Raw genomic sequence first — 21,915 nt, forward strand, 5'->3', positions numbered from 1 at the left:
CACAACTTCCTGTTGATGATTTCACAGGGCACTCAGGGAGCATGCCATACGCACTCCTGCCTACGTTTGGAAATTTTCCTAAAACGTGCTACAGAAGAACATCATTAATGTCATGGCCAAAACCAAAAAACAGCTAAGGACAAAATAAAATGCCTTCCTGCAGACCCGTTTCACCTGGGGAATAATTATGACGTATATGACTAGCAGGGAGGAGATTATTAGGAGCTGCCATGACAAGCAAGGCTTCAAAACAACCAGCTCTGGGAGAGCTAGGGTGATGATTTAGTGCTTGGAGGATGGAGGCAGAGGACAAGATGGAAAGAGGAGCTGTAATCTCTCCCTTCCTAGCTGACCAAGGCTCATAAATCTTTAACATTACATAAGGGGCTGTTTTCTCTCTCCTTGTAGGAGAGACCGGAGGTAGTGCTGCCTATGACAAAAGTGAAAAATGGGTATGCGTCTCACCTGGTTGAACCTGCGAGTGAAGGCCACGACATTTGGAGCAGAGCTGTGCTTCTCCTTCTTGTTCCAGCCGCAACTCGACAGCTCCTGAAAACACACAAACAATCAGGGAACTTGACATTATGCACTGAACCACAGCATCTTTGGTATACGCAAGCATTTTACTGAATGGGTTTAACAGTCTAGTCAGAGGTCACTCGGTGGGAAATGGAGAGGAGCGCAGAGAGCGGGACATGATAGGAGAGAAAAGCAGATGAGGAGGAAGAAAGAGAGAAAGACTGAGGACAAGATCCAGTCGGAGGCTCAGAAAGATTAATGGTTGACTGCAAAAACAAACTGCTAAAGCTATGCTGGAGCACGCTTTGTCTCAGAATCAAGCTCAGTACTCATTACTGATTAAAACTATCCCAATGCCAAGTAGATAACAAAGCTATGCACTGATTCCTACTCAGTGCAGTTTTGAAGGAGAAGAATTCAACTAAATATAAAAGATACAAATGCCACATTAAAAGAGAAGAAGGCACAAACCACAAGCCGATGTAAAAAATGCTGATTTATAAATATTTTTACATATTTTTAAATAAAGTACTGTAATTAAGTACAGTTTTGAGTTACTTCCATTTTCTGCTTCTTTATACTTTCACTCCACTACATTTTGGAAGCAAATATTTAACTTGATACTTTTATTTGATAACTTTACTATTTACTTTGCAGATTACATGCAGTATAAGAGCCAAAGTAGCACAGTTTTAAATTAATTTATTTAATTGGCAATCAGATAAAAAAAATTTAAAAAAAATATTCCAATAATCGCTGAATACAGGATCTGATAAACTGCCAGGGCAGGCTTACTTCTGATTGTACTTTTGACACTTAAATAGATTTAATATCAGATCGTTAAAAAAGTTATATTTTAACAAGCTGTCTTTACTTTACTCAAGTGTGACTTTTGGGTTCTTTTTACAACACTTATCAAACATCAAACATTACAGCACTTCGTTATTTCTTTACTTAGTCTGAGCAGAAAACTAATAAATGACAATTTCAGTCATCTGTATAATAAATTATTTCTGCACTTCTACTGATACCAGTCTTATAAAGTAGCAGCAGCTTTGGAAGCAGCCGTTGTGGTCTGATAACACGGTTTTTAAAAGGCAGGGCCGTGATTTTGGAACTTGCACACAGAAACATTCCAACAACACACAAACAGTCACGTCTGTCAGAGTACCAGGCTGGACTCAGTTTGGCCACAGCTTCGACCTCAGTAGTGAGGTAAAGACACAGACCACACAGACACTGCGAGGGGAGCCCCCGCAGGCTGTCCACAGGCCAGGGTCACAGACGTAACAGTAGGAAAAATGTTGTGCAAGCTCTCCTCATAATCCCTGCCAGCTCGGCCGACTTGTGCTACAATATGAACAGCTGAATCAGGCTGCGGCTCCCCCCGACACACACACACACAAAATACCCCCTGTGAGACTGACTGTCTGGAAGCTCTACCAAACTGCTCACAACTCCCTGAGCTGGAATGCATCAGGACAACGCACTTGCAAAGAGAAGTCATGCTCGGTCAGTGGAGAGTCTCTGAGTCATTAGAGGCAGCCAGCGGGGGTAAAGATCCAACATATCAAATACAGATGTTAAAAGCAGACATTAATGCGTGGGCGAGGTGATGCCTCGGGGCCCATGTTTCCTGAGTCAGGATGAGGATATGAGGAGAGGAAAAAGGAGGACATTGGATAGAAGATGAGGGGATAGTTAAGATGATAATAGACAACACTGTAGAAGACCTGACAGCATCTTCCCACAAGGTTTCCTAGCTTTAGTTGGAGCATGTTGTCCTTGTCACAGGATGGAGCCAAATCTGAGGCAGGACACACTCGCCTGTCTCACCATCGTTTATTTAACTTCGGTCTTTTTTAAAATAAGCGCTGCCCTCCTCCTTCCTGTCATCGTGTCAATCATTCTCCAAATTCCACTCAACGTCCATGATGGTTCTTAAACAAAGACGTTCCACAGCTCGAGGGAGGTGGGTGTGTTTGTGCAGCTCGGACCACCACCTGACCACCCAGGTAGGTGGCACAACCGAGAAGAGGCATGCAGACACTCCTACGTCTCGCCAAGACCACAATATTTCAACAAGCTACACTAACCCTTTAATACTAGACCACCTGGGCCTGTCGTCTGATCTAACCATCCATACATCTGTCCGTCCAGCTGAAGCTTGAGGTGGAGGCTTGAAGTCGTTCAGGCTCTATTGTTTTCCAGCTGTTGTGTAATAACTGATGCCATGCCTCGAGTGTGTTTGAGCAGCAGGGAACAGATCCACAGCCTCTCCAGAAACTAATAGGATTTCATTTCCTTTATTTTTCTTCTGCCCTTATAGCCTCATTTCACACTCATTCCGCATTACAAACTGCAGGCAGCTTTGAAAAGGAAAAAAAATATCAGTCAACAGTCAAGTCTTTGGAGAAAAGCTTTGACGAGGCAGCTCTGGTAAGGAGAAGCTTTTAAATGCTGCAGTAAAAGCGCGCTGTAAAAGAAGCCTGCTCGGCCAAACCACAGACAGCCTGTCATTTCCACATTCTGGTCTGGCCGAGCAGCGTTTTCATTAAAAGTGCGATCCTAGGGGGCTGCTAGAAGCTGGCTGTATCTGCACCGTTGTGTACATATAGCTAACATGAGGGCTTGTCAAGGAAAACTGACGTCAACTCTGGCTCGACATTTAATTAGCCTACAAGTTGTGATCATTAACAAATAACTGATGGGGTAAAAGAGCATTTTTATGGATCCAACCGAAGATATTAACGGAGATCAGATTCTTCAGCCAAACATTACTCAAATCTCACCCAAAACTTCCCCAATATCAATAATCAGTTCTCATTTTTCATCCACTAAGCTTTGGTTTGCAAGTACATCGTGAGAGGTATTATGTAATAATGGTAAAGGCTGAATAAGATAACCGTCTGCAGCTAAGCCACAAATTGCGATGACCTCATGTGAGAAACCACAGCAATTCCTTTTGTTTTTGTCGACATTGTTAATGGAAAACTGAAGCGTCGGGATCTCAGGGAATATTAGGGAGAGGCCACGGGCCAAGACGGGAAGGGCTGATAACGATGAGGAACAGGGTGGAAAAAAGAAGGAAGAGGAGGAGGGGAGGAAGATCGAGAAAGAAGGAATTGCCCCACGGAGAAAGGAGATGGTGGAGATACAGCAAGGATGACAGGAAGGAGCATGATGGAAAACCTGCACAGTCTGTTGCTGATCTGTACTTCAGCTTGTAGTGAGACAGAGGAAACCTGAACGGAACGCCAGGTTATGCCAAATTTATGATCGACTGCTCGTCTACAGATTTATAAGAAAAGAAAGAAAGAAGAAAGAGCAGAGCAGCAGAACAGAAAAGGAAAGGAAAAAAAGGACAGAAATATGGAAAAGAAGGTCGTAAAATGCATTGTTGTCTCAGTCCAACAGTTCTAAACTATAGACTCTGGCAGAGACCGACAAGCCAGCGGCAGGCTCCATTGCTTTGCTGTATGGAAAGAATTACTTTTCCAGGAGTTCTTTGAGTACATGTACTCATGTGATCCTTATGGAAGTCAAGGCCATCAGTGACTGCATGTGCATTGTGAATTTGATAAAGATGATGTTATCGTAATAGTTACTACTATACTATAAAACATAAATAAAACTATAGATGCATCATTAAATGTGTATTGATGTTTTGTCTCCCACTGACAGATTCGAGTATTCCACTGGTTATGAAACTTTGGACTAAATCCTCTGTGACGAGGGAGAACTTGTCATCGTAGATTTTGTTTCTGCCTCAACTGGCAAAACATTATTTTCCCCACCTTCCCCATGATGAATGTGTATTGACCATCATGCTGACAGGCTGTTGTGTGGGTGGGATTCCCTTCTGTGATTGTTGCGAAGCAATTACGGTCCATTCCCTCCACCAGAAAAATAATATGTGCAGACTGGAGGGCCCTACAAAGAGCTTGCATGCAACATTGACATCACACGCACAGTTTTGATGACAATGCTTGAGTAAAACGTTTTTTATCGCGAACAACAATACGCCTGCAGGCCTGAGTGTGCGAGACGCTGCCGTCCTCAAACTATAACCAATCATCGTCTCACATGAGACCTTCAATCTGGTCGGAGGACTTCGGCGCTGGGTGCTCTCAAGACATGTGAGGAACTGACATACTTCTTGGCGGTACGTAAAAATGCAATCTGATAGCTATTCCCTGCGAGCTGAAGCGAAGCTTGCCAGGGAAAGCCACTAAATTACTTACTTGGCTTTTGTCGTGTCTGTGTGTAAAAAAAACAAAGACTCCCCTCCTCAAACCCCTCTTGAGTCCCTCTACATCACTCAATCTCTCTTTTCCCTGCAGCCTCTATTGCATAAACATCCAGCTGTAGATCATCAGCCACACGTCTGATTATGAAATTACAAACGGCCCAGTGGGACAGAGAAACAGAGAGTGAGATGAAGGTGCCTTTTATTTCCACTTATTTCCTTTTTATTTTCACTCAGACGTCATTTTGCTCTCTACATTTCTCTCTCAGCTGATCCATCCATGCTATAGTGAGCTATCCGATCCAGATAAACACACCCCGCCAACGCTACAACCCATTGGTAATCACTACCTCGTAAATTTGGATGAGAAAAAGATTTAGCTACAAGTCCCTTGCATCCCTTCCCCTGCTCATCTCCATGATCCGTCTTGTCATTTTAATGGCATTTCACTCTGCAAAACAACAGCCAAAGAACATATCAGCAATTCAGCTGAGGGTTGTACATTAAACATCGGTCTGCTCTGCACTACACATTATTTTACCATCAACGAAAGAAAAAAAAAAATCTGGTGTTCCCATCAATTATACCTGTGCTCCAAACAAAACACAAGATGCTCAGATCAACACCCATTTCTCTGCCATCATTTTGTACTCCTCCGTGACTATTGTTCTTACGAGGGTCCGTTCAGTGTTGGAAGTAAATTACAGCAAAGCTCATGCATGGCAGTGTCATATGAGCTGTCACTTGCACCTCATCAATAGCAGATGTGTTTAGATTGTGTGTTTGTCTGCATGCATTCAGCTCTCTCTTGAGACCCTTTCCAATATCAAAGAGTTATTTAGAAAAACTGGCCTCTTCAGTGGGAGGAAAAGAGGATAGTGAAGTATGCTTCCTGCCCAGAGGGGGTTGGCCAGACTTTATACCAACTCCTCACACTGTTTTTTGGTGTCTCCGTCCACAGTTGCCATGTTATCTTTTATGACTATTGTAACAAACAGTTATCTTTTCTTCCTCGTCCAGAGGGCTTGGCGAAGACGCGTCAGGGCTGCTCTCCATACATCTGCTCCATGTCAGCATTGGAACACTTCAGTTAATGTGATCTTCTGTCTGGGGCCATTTTTTCCACTCCCTGCCAGAGTGTCTGTTTGTGCGTCATATACACATGTAGAAATGTTGTAAACAAAGAGCGTGCATAATACCGTTTGGACAGTCAGTCGCTCTCGTTCTCACACGCTCTCACATTCATATTATATTAAGACAGTTATGATGTGTTTATGGAGAGGGGAAAAATAAAACCCTCAGTCATCGCTAGTTTATGGTCATTTTGAATATTTCAAATAGCGGTTATTAAGGAAACGACTGCAGCTTTGGAAGAAACGTGGAAACGGTAACATTAGAGCAGCTCAAACATGACAGACTGCTGATACAGAACATTAAAGCCATGCAGAGGACAGCATTTGCACTGTGGAGTATTAAGACTAAAGGGCAAGCTCAGTTTATCTGCAGTTACATTCAAAGACCATGCAGTATAATCCTTTTTTAATCAGTCTGACCACAGACCAGCAACACTTGGAACCAATATGGAGGAAACTGATTCCTCTGTTGTTTGTTACTGTGCAAAAAGTCAAAATATGTCAACTTTAATGCCTCTGAAGGACACCAGGACATGTCTACGTTCAGTAATGCATGAAATTCTCCGGAAGATATCATATTAAATTGAGTTTGACTACCTTAGTCAGAACTATTCTAACTGCAACATATTACATGATGGAAACTAACACTTTGTTTATGAAAAATTAAAACAACTATTCACCCCACTCATGTCCATTACTGTTGACAATTTATTAGTGAACCCTACCTTAGTTACCAGGTATGTGTGTACAAGTTGATTTCAGTGTAACGTGGCATTTAAAGGGTGCTTCAAAGGCTACAATGGGCTGCATATCAGTAAAAACATCATTGCACAACTCAAGGATTCAACCAAGTTATTTAATATTTTCCTTTTCAGGCAGAGAGCCGAGTGAAACAGCAGGCGCGCACCCCCCCCCCCCACACACACACACACACACCTGCTTTTTCCATTTTCCCATCATGTGTCTGCGAGGAGGGCGAGGGGACTGACAGCAGTGGAAACTTTGGTTGAGTTTTAGTTCAGTCATGGCAGTGAAGCGTCTTTTTTTTTTTTTTTTTTAGCCAGTGCTTGGAGACAAAAGCACAGCGAGAGCAGGAAAAGGCCTCTCTGGCGCACTTAGTCCCTGCCAGGATGCTGCTGCTGGGTCACTCTGCACACTGTTCGCTCCAGGCTGCAGCCTTCATCTCCTTGTCAGCCCTCCCCCTCAATCAGGCCAGTCACCTTCCTCTCCTCTTGCCCCACCCCCCCACTACAGCTCTCTCGAAAATAATCTCACCATCTTACAGCAAAAAATAAAATCCCCTGTGCACCTGACCCTTTGCCAAATTGCTACACTGGACTGCAGGGACACATTTAAAACCCACTCAGTCGGTCCAGACTGAGAGCAGGAGCATGTTTGCATTTAAAAAACCATCAGTGGTACATCAGAGAATTCAGCCCCGTGCAGGTAACACGACTGGGCTGGAGTCCAGGTGACGTCAGTGACTTCACTTAGAGTGGAGAAAGCTATTCTTCAGAGACGAGCCCTGAAGAACACTAAATCTTTAGTCTTTTTCAGACACAACAAACTATTTACAAGACTCAAAAGTTCAATAGCTTTTCAAGAGTTCAATTCAAGACCTTTTCAAGCACTCCCTCATCATATACAGGTTTCTCTCCTGTCTACAGTTTGGGCAGTACGCCTTAATTTTTGTGGCTCCTCACTGTGGCCACTTTAATACCTTTTGTTAGCCAACCAGTTGTCATCAAAATGACAGCCTGACATGTTGCTAAAGCAAAACAAAAACTACCTGCTCCATGAACATCAGACATCAGAGGACGGACACTCATTCTGAGAGTAGATGGTCGCCCTCATGACAGCAGGTTTACACCTGATGTGAAGCAGAGCAAAACGAAAACAAAAACTCTTTTCATTTCAGCGCCCATGTCAGTCAATCTATCTTCTGTCTGGTCCGGGCTTTTCAACAAGTATATTCAAATTCATGAATATTCTTACCCTGAGTAAGTTTCCTAACTATCATGACTGTATGAGCCATGAACAGGAGTCTGGGCATCATGCCAAAGGAGTGTGAGGAGTGTGTGTGTGTGTGTGTGTGTGTGTGTTTAGCTGAGACTGAGACAAGTGATGCTCATATGCACTAGCAGGAGTCAGACTGTACCACACCACACTGTGCTGCGGTCTGTCCGCTGCTTTTATAAGCCCACAGTGGCCAACCTTAAACACAGGTTATTCACGACTGCTGTCAGTAAGGGCCTAACAATCCAAAGGAGAGACAGAGCATGAGTTTACACTGGATTTAACTGAGGGAAGGGACAGGGTGTGCAACACTGGGTGAGACACATATGCCCTTTTCCAGCGTATGATACGTGGCTCTGTTTTGGAGCTCTGATCACAGCTGCTCATAGCACAGAGTGGTGCAAGGATGTCAACCGCATGGACATGTTACAAGGGAGAAAAGAGAGAGAGAGACAGCAAAGGGAGGGAGTACATTCTTAAATACATGTATATTAAATTATGTACATTTAACACTGAGCCTTTCCCTTTTGAGTGTTCTCGTTGCATCATTTGAGATGTGAGATTCAGGCTGAAACTCCCCACCCTCGAAAATAAACAACTATGCGTGTTCAAGTGGTAACAAACTCAACAGCCCCACTTGATTTCTCAAACTAGATGTCAAAACGATTCCCAAAAAAAGCCGTCAACACCTCTGATCTGAAAGTAGCTCACCTCTGGCTGGATGGCTTTGAACACAGGAGCATCCATGAGCGTAATCTGGCCCTGGAGGAGACACAACACAACAGATGTTAGACTTAGGCTATGTTCAGACTGGGACTAAAGAAAAAAAAATGCACATTTCCCTCATACCAGACTGCCATATAGGAGTTAGATTATTATCCACTGGACACAAGGCCGAAAAATAAGCACACACGCAAAAATTGCTAATATTTTAGGGGTCTATTTCTAGGGTCTGTACCAAACAAGCATGTTTCCTAACATCTGGAGAATATGTTTTGTAGGCCGCGGCATCTCTGCAGGACCACAGTGCTTAATTTAGTATATAGTCAAACAGTCACACATTATACCTACCTATACACTACCTTATCAAAAATGGCAATTTCAACAACATTTCTATCATTAACTGGAAAAAATCATATATTGTCTAATCTAAAGGCCAATAAACTAATAGTTCAATAATAAAAACACTGCTTTTGCACCGCCCATGCAGCTGGGTGTGACAGTGATCTTTTTACTATCTGCACTTATTCATGCCTTGATTTACCAAAGAGTGATGTGAAATGAAAACACTTGAGGGAAAACAAGATAAAGAGTGCCCTCTTGTGGTTGAATAGGGTAAGGATATCTCATGAACAAGATAAACATCACAGCATTAAATAAGAGTACAGACATAACGAGGAGCATGCTTTCATTGATTTATTATGGAACAATCTTACGCAACATTATTCCTCACAACAACTTAAGGCATATTCAACAGAAATGTGACTTCTGCTTGCTCATAGTTGCCATGGAAAGTTTGTGCAGAGGCAGCCTGGGGTAAATCCATCAGTGGCTGCTTGACACTGCCAAACATCATCAATTATTACTGATCCAAACTCTGACCCCATTTCCTCCTCCATCATCCCACCTCCTCCTGCCTCAAGTCAGCACATCACATTTGTGCTTACTGAACATTTCTCTTTTTTTAAACAAACACGCAGGTTAACCAGAGAACAATGGACGGACACTTTCACTTCACTCACTGCATATTCTTCAGGGGTGACCTTCAGCACGTCAAACACGACAGCATCGAAACTCTTCTTCAGGTCCGAAGAACCCTTATCGCTGAGAGATTCTGAGCTGCTGCTCCTCTAGAAAACACACCCACACAGAACAGCAGTGTAAGGGAGTAGGAATGATGGCTGTGCAGTTAAGAACAAGGTTATCACATGAAAGTAGGGTTTCACAAAAACAGACAATAAATACGGTTCCGGAAAAAATTGCAATAAACTGATAAAATTTTAAATCACACCAGTAACAATACATTGATTAAACCTTGCTACTTATTCTGACATTCTTATGAAAACACAATCGGCAATACTGAGGTCAGCAGGAAATGATCTACCTACACGTAAGGTTTGAGAGGGTTAAATAACAGGCATCATGGCAGAGCACAGCTACAATTCACTGAAAATTGTGTTGACTGAATATTTCAGTAAGAAAAAAAAAACACTCATCTAAATTAAGTGTCGGAAAAAGGATGCACAAGATTAACTTTTTCAAAAGAAAGGCTGGGGGTCTCACGAGTGGGCGCGGCCTCACCTCAGACAATGTTGTAACGGTGGTGGTGATGCTTGATTGACCATTAGGAAGGTCCATCATTCCCACACCCTCTAGCTTTAGCGCAGGAGACCATTCATCATCCTCAGCTGCAGCAAAGCCCGGCCGGCCCTCTAAACACACACACACACAAAATACACCACAGTGAGTACATTTTACATTGCATCTTCACCATTATCACCTGCAAACAAAGCAGACAGATCTCTCAGATTGTTGCAGCAGCACCACCTGCTGGCTGAAATGTGTCAACTGAGGTATTTTCAGGTCCAGCTCATCATTACAGGCTACTACTGAGTTAAATTCAACCTCAGAAAATGAGTTATGACTGAACTCGAGATGGTAAACGTGTTGACAGGTTCAGCGGTTGTCCCCAGAGGACTTGTGAATGCCATATGGTCGTGCACTTTCGCAGCCCGTCATTTACTACGGAAGACACGAGAGAGGACAGGACAGAAGGAGCTTAGGCTGAGTATTAGAAAGAGATCTTCTGTGAAAGGGGTTTGGAGAAAGCAGCTGTCAGTTCGAGACACAACTCTAAACAGCTTACAGTCGAGACTAGAGGATGACCCACGGCCACCCCACAGACCAGACTCAACTCCTAAACACAGGGAAGATTTTTTTTTTTGCTTTTGTCAAATGGCTACCGGAACAAAATGTGTTCATCCTAAAGATTCAAGAGGCACTCTCACAAAATTTCAACCACCAATAAGGTTTCCAGAAGAGCATGAACTGGCTGCCCGAATAGAAAGAATCACCAGGAAGTTGTACTGTCATCTCAATTAGAGCTGCAGCAATTAGTCGATTAATTGGTTTGACAACTGAAAGAAAAATCATTGCAAACTATTTTGATAAGCGACTGATTGTTTCTGATGTTTTTCAAGCCTAAGTGTCTAACAGTTGCTCGTTCCAGCTTCTTAAATGTAAGGTTTTGGTGTTTATCTTTATCATTTATAATAATAAATATAGTGCCTTTGGGTTTTCGGACTGCTGGTTGGACGAAATAAATAATTTGAGCTCTTTGTTTGAGCGCTGGAAAATTGTTGAGAATTGTTTGACATTTTATAGACAAAACCATTTATTCTAAAAATAATCCACAGATCAATCGATAATGAAAATAACCGTTAATCTCAGCCATTGTCTTGCTTCATACGTGCTATTCTCTTCTTTCCACAGCCAGAGTATCTAAGTACTAATGCCATTTGCAGTGTGTCCTTCATTCTTGTGAGTATCCAAAACGTGAATGAAAGCAAATACATGAATTTGAATGGCATATTAACAACACAAGCTATTGAAGGCCAAGGTGTAGTCTTAAAGAGGTCATATTATGCTAATTTTCAGGTTCATACTTTTATTTGGGGGTCCTGGTAGAATAGGTTTACATACATTTTTTTTCAAAAAGCACATTATTTTTCTCATATGGCGCATTGCTGCAGCAGCCCTTTACACACCATCTTGAATGCTCAGTTTGGAGTGAGACACCTCTCCTCTGTTCAATCTTTGGCGAGAGTTGCACATGCACATTACTTAACGGGCAGGATGTAGCCAATCAGAGGCAGAGTAGGGCGGGTCATAACCATGGCTGCAGTAAAGCCATATATATTCTATAATATATATAAATAAATATAAATATTTATATAACATTACATTATTGTTACACAGTGACACACAAAAGTTAAGGAAGTAAAGGCTCAACTCCAAACCAGGCGTTTCAGGCAGTGCAGGAGCAGTGTTTTCTCCCTTTGCCGTGGACTTTGGGCTTTTTTTTTTTACTTTGCAGACCTTTTACATGCACAAAAATGCTAAATAAGACAATAAAGGAAAGGCAAAAACCCCAAAAAGCATAATATGCCCTACTTAAGATAGCTTATTTTCTTTTCCCAAATGTCAAAACCACAAATATACAAAGCTGTAACAAGCAGCTGACTGTTATCTTGATAAATAGTTTAAACAATTAAATCAATTATCAACATTGTCACATTTTTTTTCCAGTAAATCAAATAGTCAATAAGCACTTTCAGCATGCGGCTCAAGTACAGTATTTCCATTGTCTTCTTTCAATGATTGGAAACAATCCTGGCACCTCTGCCATTTTACCTCACACAGTATCAGTCACAGTATCTGAAGAAGTCTATTTGAAGATCCATGTAGTGTACATCCATGTGTGTTATTATCATAATCTATACCTACCTATGACTGTTAGGACTGATGGAAACACAGCAAGAGATTACTTAATCTTCTGATGATTTCTCATCTGGGGGCTCAGTGATGATATTTTAATATTCTTAAATATTCTTCTCTGCCTGTGACTGAAAACACCTCAGAGACTGTTCTTTGCCAAAAGCACACAGAGAGACAGTAATGAAAAATAAGAAGCTGCTCAGAATACTAAAGGCCAGCAAAGCCATCCCTTGTGTATTTGACAATGCAAGCCTCTGTGTGTGCGCGCGTGCATGTGTGTGTGTGTGTGCGCGCGTGCGTGCATGTGTGTGTGTGTGTGTGTGTGTGTGTCCCCGTCTTTTTGGCTGCCTCATGGCTCAAGCTAAAACAGTCTGTGCTTTAAGAGCCATTAGTTTCCTTCCACAGTTGCATTCTGCTAAGCCAAGAGTAAACACCACTACATCACGTCGACTCTCCTCGCAGTGTTGGTGTCAGCAGGGCATAATTTCACCGGAAGCAACAGCCAGCCTTTATTTACAAGACTGAGTCTGTCTGTTGTCACACTGCTGTAATTACATTTCTTCCTGGTCTAATACCTACTGTACGCATTTCTTGTCTTTTTGTATGCGGTGCCCCTGGACTATGATGTAAGATGTCAGTGAGTGTGTGAGTTTTAGTCTGCAGTTGCCACACAAACATTCAGCCATTTTGAAGGACTTTAAAGCTGGAGGTAAGGATGTTAAAATGTCATAACATAACCGGCAACTATCTTTTCATTCAAAAATAAACACGTCTACAACTAAACTTTGCAGCACTCTTGTGTAGGAGCTCCACTAACCATGATGTGTCCAAAGGTAATCATATGCAAAGAAGATTAAAAAATCTGTTGCTTTACAACCCTGCAGGCCCAACGCCAAGGCCATACTCACCAGTTGTGTGTCAGATGCACATACTGTTGGACGTGATGTTAGCCTGTTGCTCTGTATTGCTGTCTTTGTCTATCGAGTCCCGTCTTTCTCTGAGGCTGGCTCCTGCCGTCTGTGTGAAAAGAACAAAAGGCAGAGACGAAGGCAGCGTGAGTCTTCTGAACATGACGAAAACCCACGCACACATTAGAAATCAACACAGCCAAAAATCCAAAACCTGATCTGATTATCAAACCATCGACCGTTTCATAGACCAGATCTGTATGTTCTGATGGAAACTCTTCTGAACTATGAGTTTTAGCAACCATGAGCTCAATGCAGAAAAAATGGAGGGGATTGTTTGACAGAAGTACTTGAATGTTTCAATGTTCTGCTTGTTTTTACTTCCAATCTACTACATTTATTTGATAACTTTAGTCACTAGTTACTTTGCAGATTCAGTCTTGATAGCCTATTACTTGTGACTTGTAACCAATCAGGGATATTGAGTGAGACCACAGACTGATGACCGCAGACAGAGAAATAATGTTGCATCAGTGCCAAATTAGCACATTTTTAAAATCAATTTTGAAGATATGATTATAGAGCAGATGCACATTTCCTGTCTGGTGATACGGTCGGTGGGTGTAGTTTGGTGGAAAGAAAATAGTTCCTCCATAAAACTGTTTAAATCAAGGTCTGTAGATTATCTTCAGTAACCAGGTCATGATTTTTGAGAGACATTGCTATTGGGTTTTTATTTTTTGGTACTTGAAGCACCACAAGCAGAGTGCCATATAGTTCCATATATTCAAGACGATATCTCCAAAACTCTGCAAGTCACACAAATACAATCTAGATGGATTAACAGCACTAAAGGCCAGAGGAAAAATATGTATTTTTGATTTGGGGTGAACTGTCCCTTTAAATACTATAGATTTACCAGTGTATACGTTAACTGTACCCAGACTGTTGGCAGCTGACTTCATCATGCATCAAGTTTAAATCCCATCCTGCTCTTTGCCTCCAGACTTATTTCATAACTCACATTAGCCAGTAGGTGTCTCACTACTCTAAGACATAAACGCCTGTGTGATGAACTGTGTGGGGCTCCGGCTGGCTGAAGACAAAGTGCTGCATGCTGGCAGACACTCTTTGGCTTTCAGCCATCAGGCAGGGGGCTAAGATCTCCTCATCCCCTCCAGGTTGTTATCATGCTGGATAGACGTACAAAGCTCATGAGCAGAACAAACAGTGGATTAAGATTTCCACTATCCAAAGTAAACTTTAAACCTTTGCTGACACAATCCTATACATTCCTTCAAAGATCACATCTGAGCAGGGTAACAGCCTCCCAGAGCTCCACTCCAGGTAAGTTTTATGAAAGCAGATTTTCGTGCTAGGAATATAGAAATAACATCTCCAACTGAGGAGCCCACGTCTAGTTTGTGTCACTGTCACAAAACAAAGTGTTCATCTGTCACTGTAAACACCCGCTGGCAATTGTGCTCATCTGCTGTCAGTCATGTCGTTTGCTCTCTGTCTAAGCTTCCCCATCAGTCATGATCTCCACCGTCCTGGACTGGTTTACATCTCATTATATTACAGCTCCTTACGACACCCACGCCTTCAGCTATGCTACTTCAACAAAACACAGAGAGAGACAACACCCCCTCCTTCTGAGTCACTGGCCTTCCTGTCCAATCCTCACTAAATGTAAAAGCCCCCCACCCATTCCTTTATCTGGTCTCGGCAACATTCATGCAGGTCCAACAGTGAGCCGAGCTGAATGTGATTTGGTGACATAATTCCACATGGTTGAGTCGTTATGTTTCGCTTGCTGAGGTCCAAGTCTAGGGAATGTTCACACGCCCTGTGGAGGGTAGTGATAAATTTGAGCATCACTAGGTTAAGACTTCAGGAGGGCATGAGATGGATTAGAGGAGGATGTTGAGAATAAGAGAGGAAGAGTGACAGAAAGAGGAAAGATTCATGTTGGAGCTTGTAGCGGAGGATGTGTCGTCCATTAAGCTCTATGTGACTCACTGCGCTGAGCGGCAGGTGCTGTCGAATCACGCCTCTGTGAATCACCCGCCTCCCCCTCCTCCCTCTAGCCGCGTTACCAGACTGCTTTTTGACATTTGCGTACATGCTGCAGTTCAAACACAAAAGGCGCCAGCAGCCTAACAGGCCTCGTTACTGAAGGACACAATGCAAAGTGTTTTCACGTGTCATCATGCACATGCCGGGGTATTTGTGCATGTGACGACGCATTCCACATCCTGCACTGACCCTTTACATTCCAGTCTCCAGTGGCCCTGAAAACAGGTCTCCACCACCTTCATCCTGCATGTCCTCCTCAGGCTGCTTATCTGCTGTCCCTTTCCTCCTCACATCAACCTCATTTTATGGCAGAAGGATCGCTCTTTAAACTAAAAGTCTGATCATTTGACTAATCGTTGGGTGTCTACTGATTAAAGAAAATCAACAGATTATTCGATTATAAAATAATCATTAGTTGCAGTCCTAATTAAACCCTGTAACAATACCTCACAAAAATGTTTCAACAGGGGAGACCGGCTGAACACCATACATCCAAACACCATACTAAGGAGCATGGGAAATATTTTTTGGATTACTGATTTTGTCCAAATGGCAGTTAACCTGACTTTATGGGTGGTAAAAATGCTTATCAAACTTTCCCATGAGCACTGTCTTGAAACAACATCAGCAACAGCATGATGTAAGATTTATACATATACATTTTCATTGTATATTATTTTGTGGCAGCCACAACAAAACTGTGGCAGTGCTTCACAGATGGCCCGACAGTGGAAACACTGTAAGAACCTGGCATTCAAGGACACAGTGCAACAGACTTCTCAAAGCCTTAATCTCGTTTACTTATGTGTGTGTATACATGCTTACTCACTGCTCAGTCTCTGTTCCGACACAAGGCGCAAACGACCACATAAACAAAGGATTAGTGCGTGTTCAGTGTGTGAGAGAGAGACTAAGTTTATGCGCCTCTTTACAGAACTAAAGCGTAAGTGTGAAGGTCACAAGAGGTGAGACTGAATAACGGATCAGACATGAGGTTTGTGCAACGTTCAGCATTAACAGAGCGCTGCTGTGTGCCTTCAACAGCTTTGACAACTCTGCCAGTGTCTTTGACACTTGACAGCCCTGCGAGTCTCACTTCTCAATCTGCTCCCACTGTGTGTGAGGCCACCACTAATGTCCTACCTTACACTCACAGCAAGACTCGCAGACTTCATCATTATGAACAGAGTACAAGAGTCCTGGCCTTTTCACTGCACAATCCCCAGTGTGCTGCATGATAAAACTTACACGGCCTCCTCTCTGTCACCGTCTGTATAATGCATGCACTGTACAGACACGTGCTCTCTGTTGAGCCTAGCAGCGACTGGGCTTGATGCATTTGAAAAGCATGCCGCAGATGCACCAAAGTCAGGGAGCCAAAGTAGGTCAGTGTGTTGAGCTGAGCAGTGAGGGATGTGGCAGCCCATTAAGCTGTGCCCTCCTCTTCTTCTCTTTAATACACACAGCAGTACACACACAATCAGGGCATTCACGCTGTTGGGAGCTGTATGCCTTCAAAGTCAAAGCTGTTACCTTTCAGGCAAATTATCTTTCATATTGTTGGAGGCCTCATTGTCATATAAAAAGGCAGACACTGTCCTGGGCTAAACCTGTGAGCAAGTTTGGACTCGACCCCCTCAACCATCGTCTTTTTATAACATTTTCAAGCAGGATTAGCCAAGAAGAAGAGCCTTGCATGCACTTTGGTTGCATCTTTAATCACCACCGAGCTAGCCGGAGGTGTTACAGTAATGCCAAGGCATTGAAGAACGGATCGAGGTTCTCGCTTTCCCTGGGCTGTAGTCAAGCCTCCCGGGGAGAACACTATTGATCTGGAGCTAAGAGGGGCCGGATTGATCACGCACACTCTCTAATAACATGCACGTACACACAGTAGCACAGCATGTCGCTGCATGTCACAGCGGTTCGATGTGCATTGCTTTCACTCAGCAGGTTGGCTGTTCAAGCAGAGGTTGGTGGCACTGCCTGCAGAGGGACAATGGTGGGCGTGTCTATGCATGTGTGTGTGTGTGTGTGTTGCTGTCGAGGGAATGACAGCAAACAGCCCCTTCGCAGCATCACTTAACATGCCGCTGATGTTCAGATCCTCCCGATGTTCAATAAGTGGACAGAGGCAGCTCCATGGTAGTTCAGACCACAAGAGAGAATGTTTCCATCAGAACAAATGTAGGAAACGCAGCAGGAAAAACAAACAAGACACAACTACGTGTACAAACAGTTGCATCTGTACATACAGGCCATGTGATCAAAGTTTTTCGCCCTGGGCTCTCTGACTATCCTTCCATAGTGGTTAATCCTTTCAATTCTGAGAACCAGAACTGGTTTATATTTCTGAGGATTCCTATGGTTTGCCTACACAACTCGCAACACAGTCTGGTGCCCTCGTTTCTATGCGAATGAGAAAACACACGACAGGAAGTGCCCTCAATGTCCCAAATACACTCATCCTTCCAGACAAGAAGATTGTGCCCATCAGATTTTTCATAGCTGCATGATACAAAAGAAGATTTTTTTTAATGGTGTCATATCATTTCACAGTGGAAGCTTTTATAGAAAATGAATAGGTAATGAACACAGTGAGAGACCAACTGTGCTATGCCCTCTAACATAATGAACCATCCGTTCATGAATATTTAGGCTTGTCTGTGACTGGAAATAAGCATGAACTAGAAGAAAAAAACCCAAGGGTGAGTTCTCAAGTACCCAAGGGCACAGTGGATCTTATAAAGCACGATGATTATCTAACTTTGAACCTTAAAGTCTATTTGCATCGTTTCTTTTCCTCTTTGCTCATCATCAATAGATGAGTTAGAATTGAAATGGGCCAGTACTGTAAACCAGCAGTGGTACTGAATCTGTCTTTTATCTTATAAATAACATATTCTGGTACAACTACTGAATATCCCATGTGAATTTTCAATTTCTGCTTGAAAACACATGTAAATTCATGACAAGCATATATGCATGTAATTCTTTTCGAATTACAGTAAATTTCCTTCACTGCTGAAACTTATATATAGAAGGATGTATATGGTTATACGGTTTGAAAATGCCTTCCTCTGTTTCTTTTTCCTTCCTTGGCTAAAGAACGTAAAAAAGAAGCAAGGGTCATTACATCACCAAATCTTGCTTTGGGGATACATGGACAAATGCACTAAAACCCAACATATCTTCCTCGTATGACTTCTGATGAAGAAATTCCTCCAGAAATGTAGGTTACGATTGATGACACGTTGTTCATCCCTCGATTTCGTTTGGGAAAGGTTCCTGTAAGCAGTGTAACTGCGGTCTGATCAGCGATATTTGGTTGGACCTGCCCCGTTTGGTCATGAAATTATCAGTCCTGTCAATCAATTGGGGAAAAAAAAAAAGGTTGTTAACCTTTCTGCATCAGAAGTCTTACGACGTAGAACTACGACATAGTTAAGTGTCAAGAATAAGCTTAATACACCTCACTTGTATTTTGGAAGCAACTAAAAACAACTATCAAAATGTGAAAGAATGAATGTGATAACATGAAATGCAATGTCTGTGATCACCTGTCAAGTCCGCCAACAACAACAACAACTATGTTGGTTCTCTGTTCAAGGTGTTTCCTAATTAGCAAAACCAACTGCTACATTTCATCCATACGAGCTTGTCAACAGCTTGTTTGTGAACACTGCCACGCCTTAGTAATTAGTCGTGATATATAATGAAAGCTTTATAATGTGTTAACGCAAATAACTGCAATTTGCGTGGTCTGTTTGCTGGAAGAAAACTGTGGCAAACTGCAGTAAGCGAATTCCTGTTCTGATCAGCTGACAACAATATACAGAAGACATGATGCATATAAGTAGTCACATCCTTCACAGCATATACAAACACCTCAACCTGGTTTAGTTGAATCCATCTACCCTGTTTGTGAAATTCCACTAGTTCTAAATTCGGTGTTGAAGCAACAGCTTGCACCGTGGGGTGTGATTAGGCTTTTTTTAGATACACTTGCCTCTCTCCCTCCCTTTCTTTCTTTCTTTCTCCCCTTCTCCCTCGATCCCCACAGCTCTCCCGCTTGATAATTAGAGCCCAAGTTTTACAGGCAGGCAGCTCAGGTTTGTCCCTGCTCTTGTCCCTTCTCCTTGCACATCCACCAATAACACAAACACTTGGTATATACAACTCTTACAGACCTAGATAACATCTAGTTTCAATTGCCCATCCCCGGCTTACAGCAATCAAATTGAATAAATACAGAAAAACTACTACCAAGAGCCAATACAAGGGGAAACTGGTCTTGATAACTGGTTATCCATCAGTGCCAAGCTTGTGTGTAGTGGCATGTGGCAGGGCCCCAGAGCAGCAGGCGGTCACGTGTGGGCAGAGCAATGGCCTACAGTTTGTGAGTCTATGTCTGTGTGTGTGCTGGCTTCAGCCTGATTAGTGGCCCGAATGGGAAGTGGGCAGGCGACCCGGCCTTAGTTCAACCCTGCTGCTGAAGTCTAGGCGTCCTGAGCGTGGTGACAGATGAGTGGGGGGAAAGAAAGAGAAAGGGGTGGGAGAGAGAGGAAGCAGAGGAAGTGGGGAGCTGGCAGCGGCACTGATGTCTGCGGTCATTCCCTGCACGGACTATTAACAAGGAAAGGGCAGGCTAACAATACAAGGCAACAGAGCAGTCAGTCAGAGCAGTAATGTTTAGAGGAAACTGATATGATCTCTATGTCTTCCTCTATGAGTCTCTAAGGATTGGCACAAGACAAACCCACAGCAGTAAAACCTCCTCATGGAGGCCGACCAAACACAGATTCAGGCTAAAAGTGACATGTCGGATATATAGATTTGAGGGACTAGACAAGATATTCTGTGTAAGTGAGTGAATGCATGTGTGCTAAGATAAATGTGTGCAGAGCTGAAACTCCTGCACAGTGGGCCAGTAGCATAACTGTATACTGATCCATCAATGTAATGCTGGTCCAAGGGTGCAAAAGATAAGTGATGCCATGTTTATCCAATCAGAACTGAACCAGCACATTCAAAACACTGAGACTCAGTTACACAAATCAAGTGACCTGTTAGAATTGGGCTTATATACAGCACCATTGTCCATCGCCGATGGCTAACAGTCATCAACAACTCAGCCCACTATCACTGAAACATTGTGATTTATAAGCAGAGCCAACACCCCTCACCAGAGAGCACAAACAACACAGTTGCCATAAGGAAGCTCTGGGTCATGTGCAAGAATGTAAAAAGAAGTTGTTGCTGGTCAATACGTTACAGTTACGTCTTTTAAACCAGCTCAGTTAGAGGAACTCAAGACGCTTGCTTACAGTGGTGGTGGTGGTGTTTCTTTTTTGTGGACAGCTGGTAGTGAGTTTCTTTCAATTGCGCCGTTCTTATTTGCATTTTTGTAGTTTAACTTTTCAGCATAGCTTGCTAGCTAACTTTGTTTCAAGCTTCAGAGGTTGAGCACAACTAAGTTATGGACATGTTGTGTGGGAACACATTTAATACACATTTGAACCCAACACAGGAACATGTGTTGGACGGTTGCACTGCCTGCTCCATTTGCTGGTGATGGGAAACAGAGTATTTATTTCACTGTATTAGTTCAAAAACAATATTCTATTGGGTTATTAATCTTTTTGTGTATTGTTATCCCCAAATAAAGAAATGGTGACAAGCTTGCAACTTTAATGTGTTAGTGTTATCTTTCATCAAATCACACTTTCAACATTTATACTAAAAGGTGAAAGCTGATTGGCTCATGAAGGACCATTTTTCCACCAGCAGTACAAATACTTTAAGCTTCCTCATTTCTCAGGTTGAAATATATAACTCATATGTAAGTTTGCTTTGACCTGACAGATTTTGGAAAGTCTACAAGAGCTGCCCGATTAAATAATTTTATCTTCATTCTGGTTAGCGGGGTGCTAAACTGGAAGTTAGCCGGCTCGGTCCCTGGCTGCGGTTGCGTTTATTTTTGCTAAGTGATAGGCTGTTAGATATATCCATATCTAAACGTGAGTATCTCGTTCTACACAACAATATTCAATGAACAAATGTCATTTAAATTGCTACAAACTGGCAAGTGCAGGGCCAGTGGTAAATGCATCAGAATATTGCTAAGACAAACAACCACTGCTAACATCATAAAAAGGTGCAGACTGAAGGATTAGAAGAATTTAGTACTTAATATGTCAAATATTATAACATTGTGACAACCTCCAGCTAACATTCTTTAAAAGTAGTAATGCAGAATGTTTCAGTCCAGCCCCAAACTGATTATCAAAATACAGGATGATAACACCTGACAACTGTTGTCATGTGCAAGTCTATTTTCTGTACAAACTGCTTTGAGTCAGCAGTGTAAACATGTAATCTGACGTTATGGTCACAGCAGATTAGCACACAGATTTCCTGCCTATCTAACTCTAACGCAGCATGTGTAGACTGAGATGGCCTGTTGTTTATCCCAACAGCCAAGAAGGTTTAGTTAAATACAACAACACGAAAC

General features: G+C 42.6%; 1 protein-coding gene across 1 annotated transcript in view; it reads right to left on the reverse strand.

The window, feature by feature from the left end:
- Window positions 1-21,915, reverse strand: part of ralgps2 (Ral GEF with PH domain and SH3 binding motif 2) — a 72,991-nt gene that overhangs the window by 38,897 nt on the left and 12,179 nt on the right. The window contains exons 2-6 of the mRNA XM_073477220.1: window positions 13,323-13,431; window positions 10,219-10,349; window positions 9,660-9,767; window positions 8,629-8,679; window positions 466-549 (exon numbers count right to left, since the gene is read on the reverse strand). Of these exons, the coding sequence (XP_073333321.1) occupies window positions 466-549; window positions 8,629-8,679; window positions 9,660-9,767; window positions 10,219-10,278 (303 nt within the window). The 5' untranslated portion in view covers window positions 10,279-10,349; window positions 13,323-13,431. The remainder of the gene's footprint in view (window positions 1-465; window positions 550-8,628; window positions 8,680-9,659; window positions 9,768-10,218; window positions 10,350-13,322; window positions 13,432-21,915) is intronic.

This window comes from Pagrus major, chromosome 11 (genome assembly GCF_040436345.1).
Source record: "Pagrus major chromosome 11, Pma_NU_1.0".
Lineage (NCBI taxonomy): Eukaryota > Metazoa > Chordata > Actinopteri > Spariformes > Sparidae > Pagrus > Pagrus major.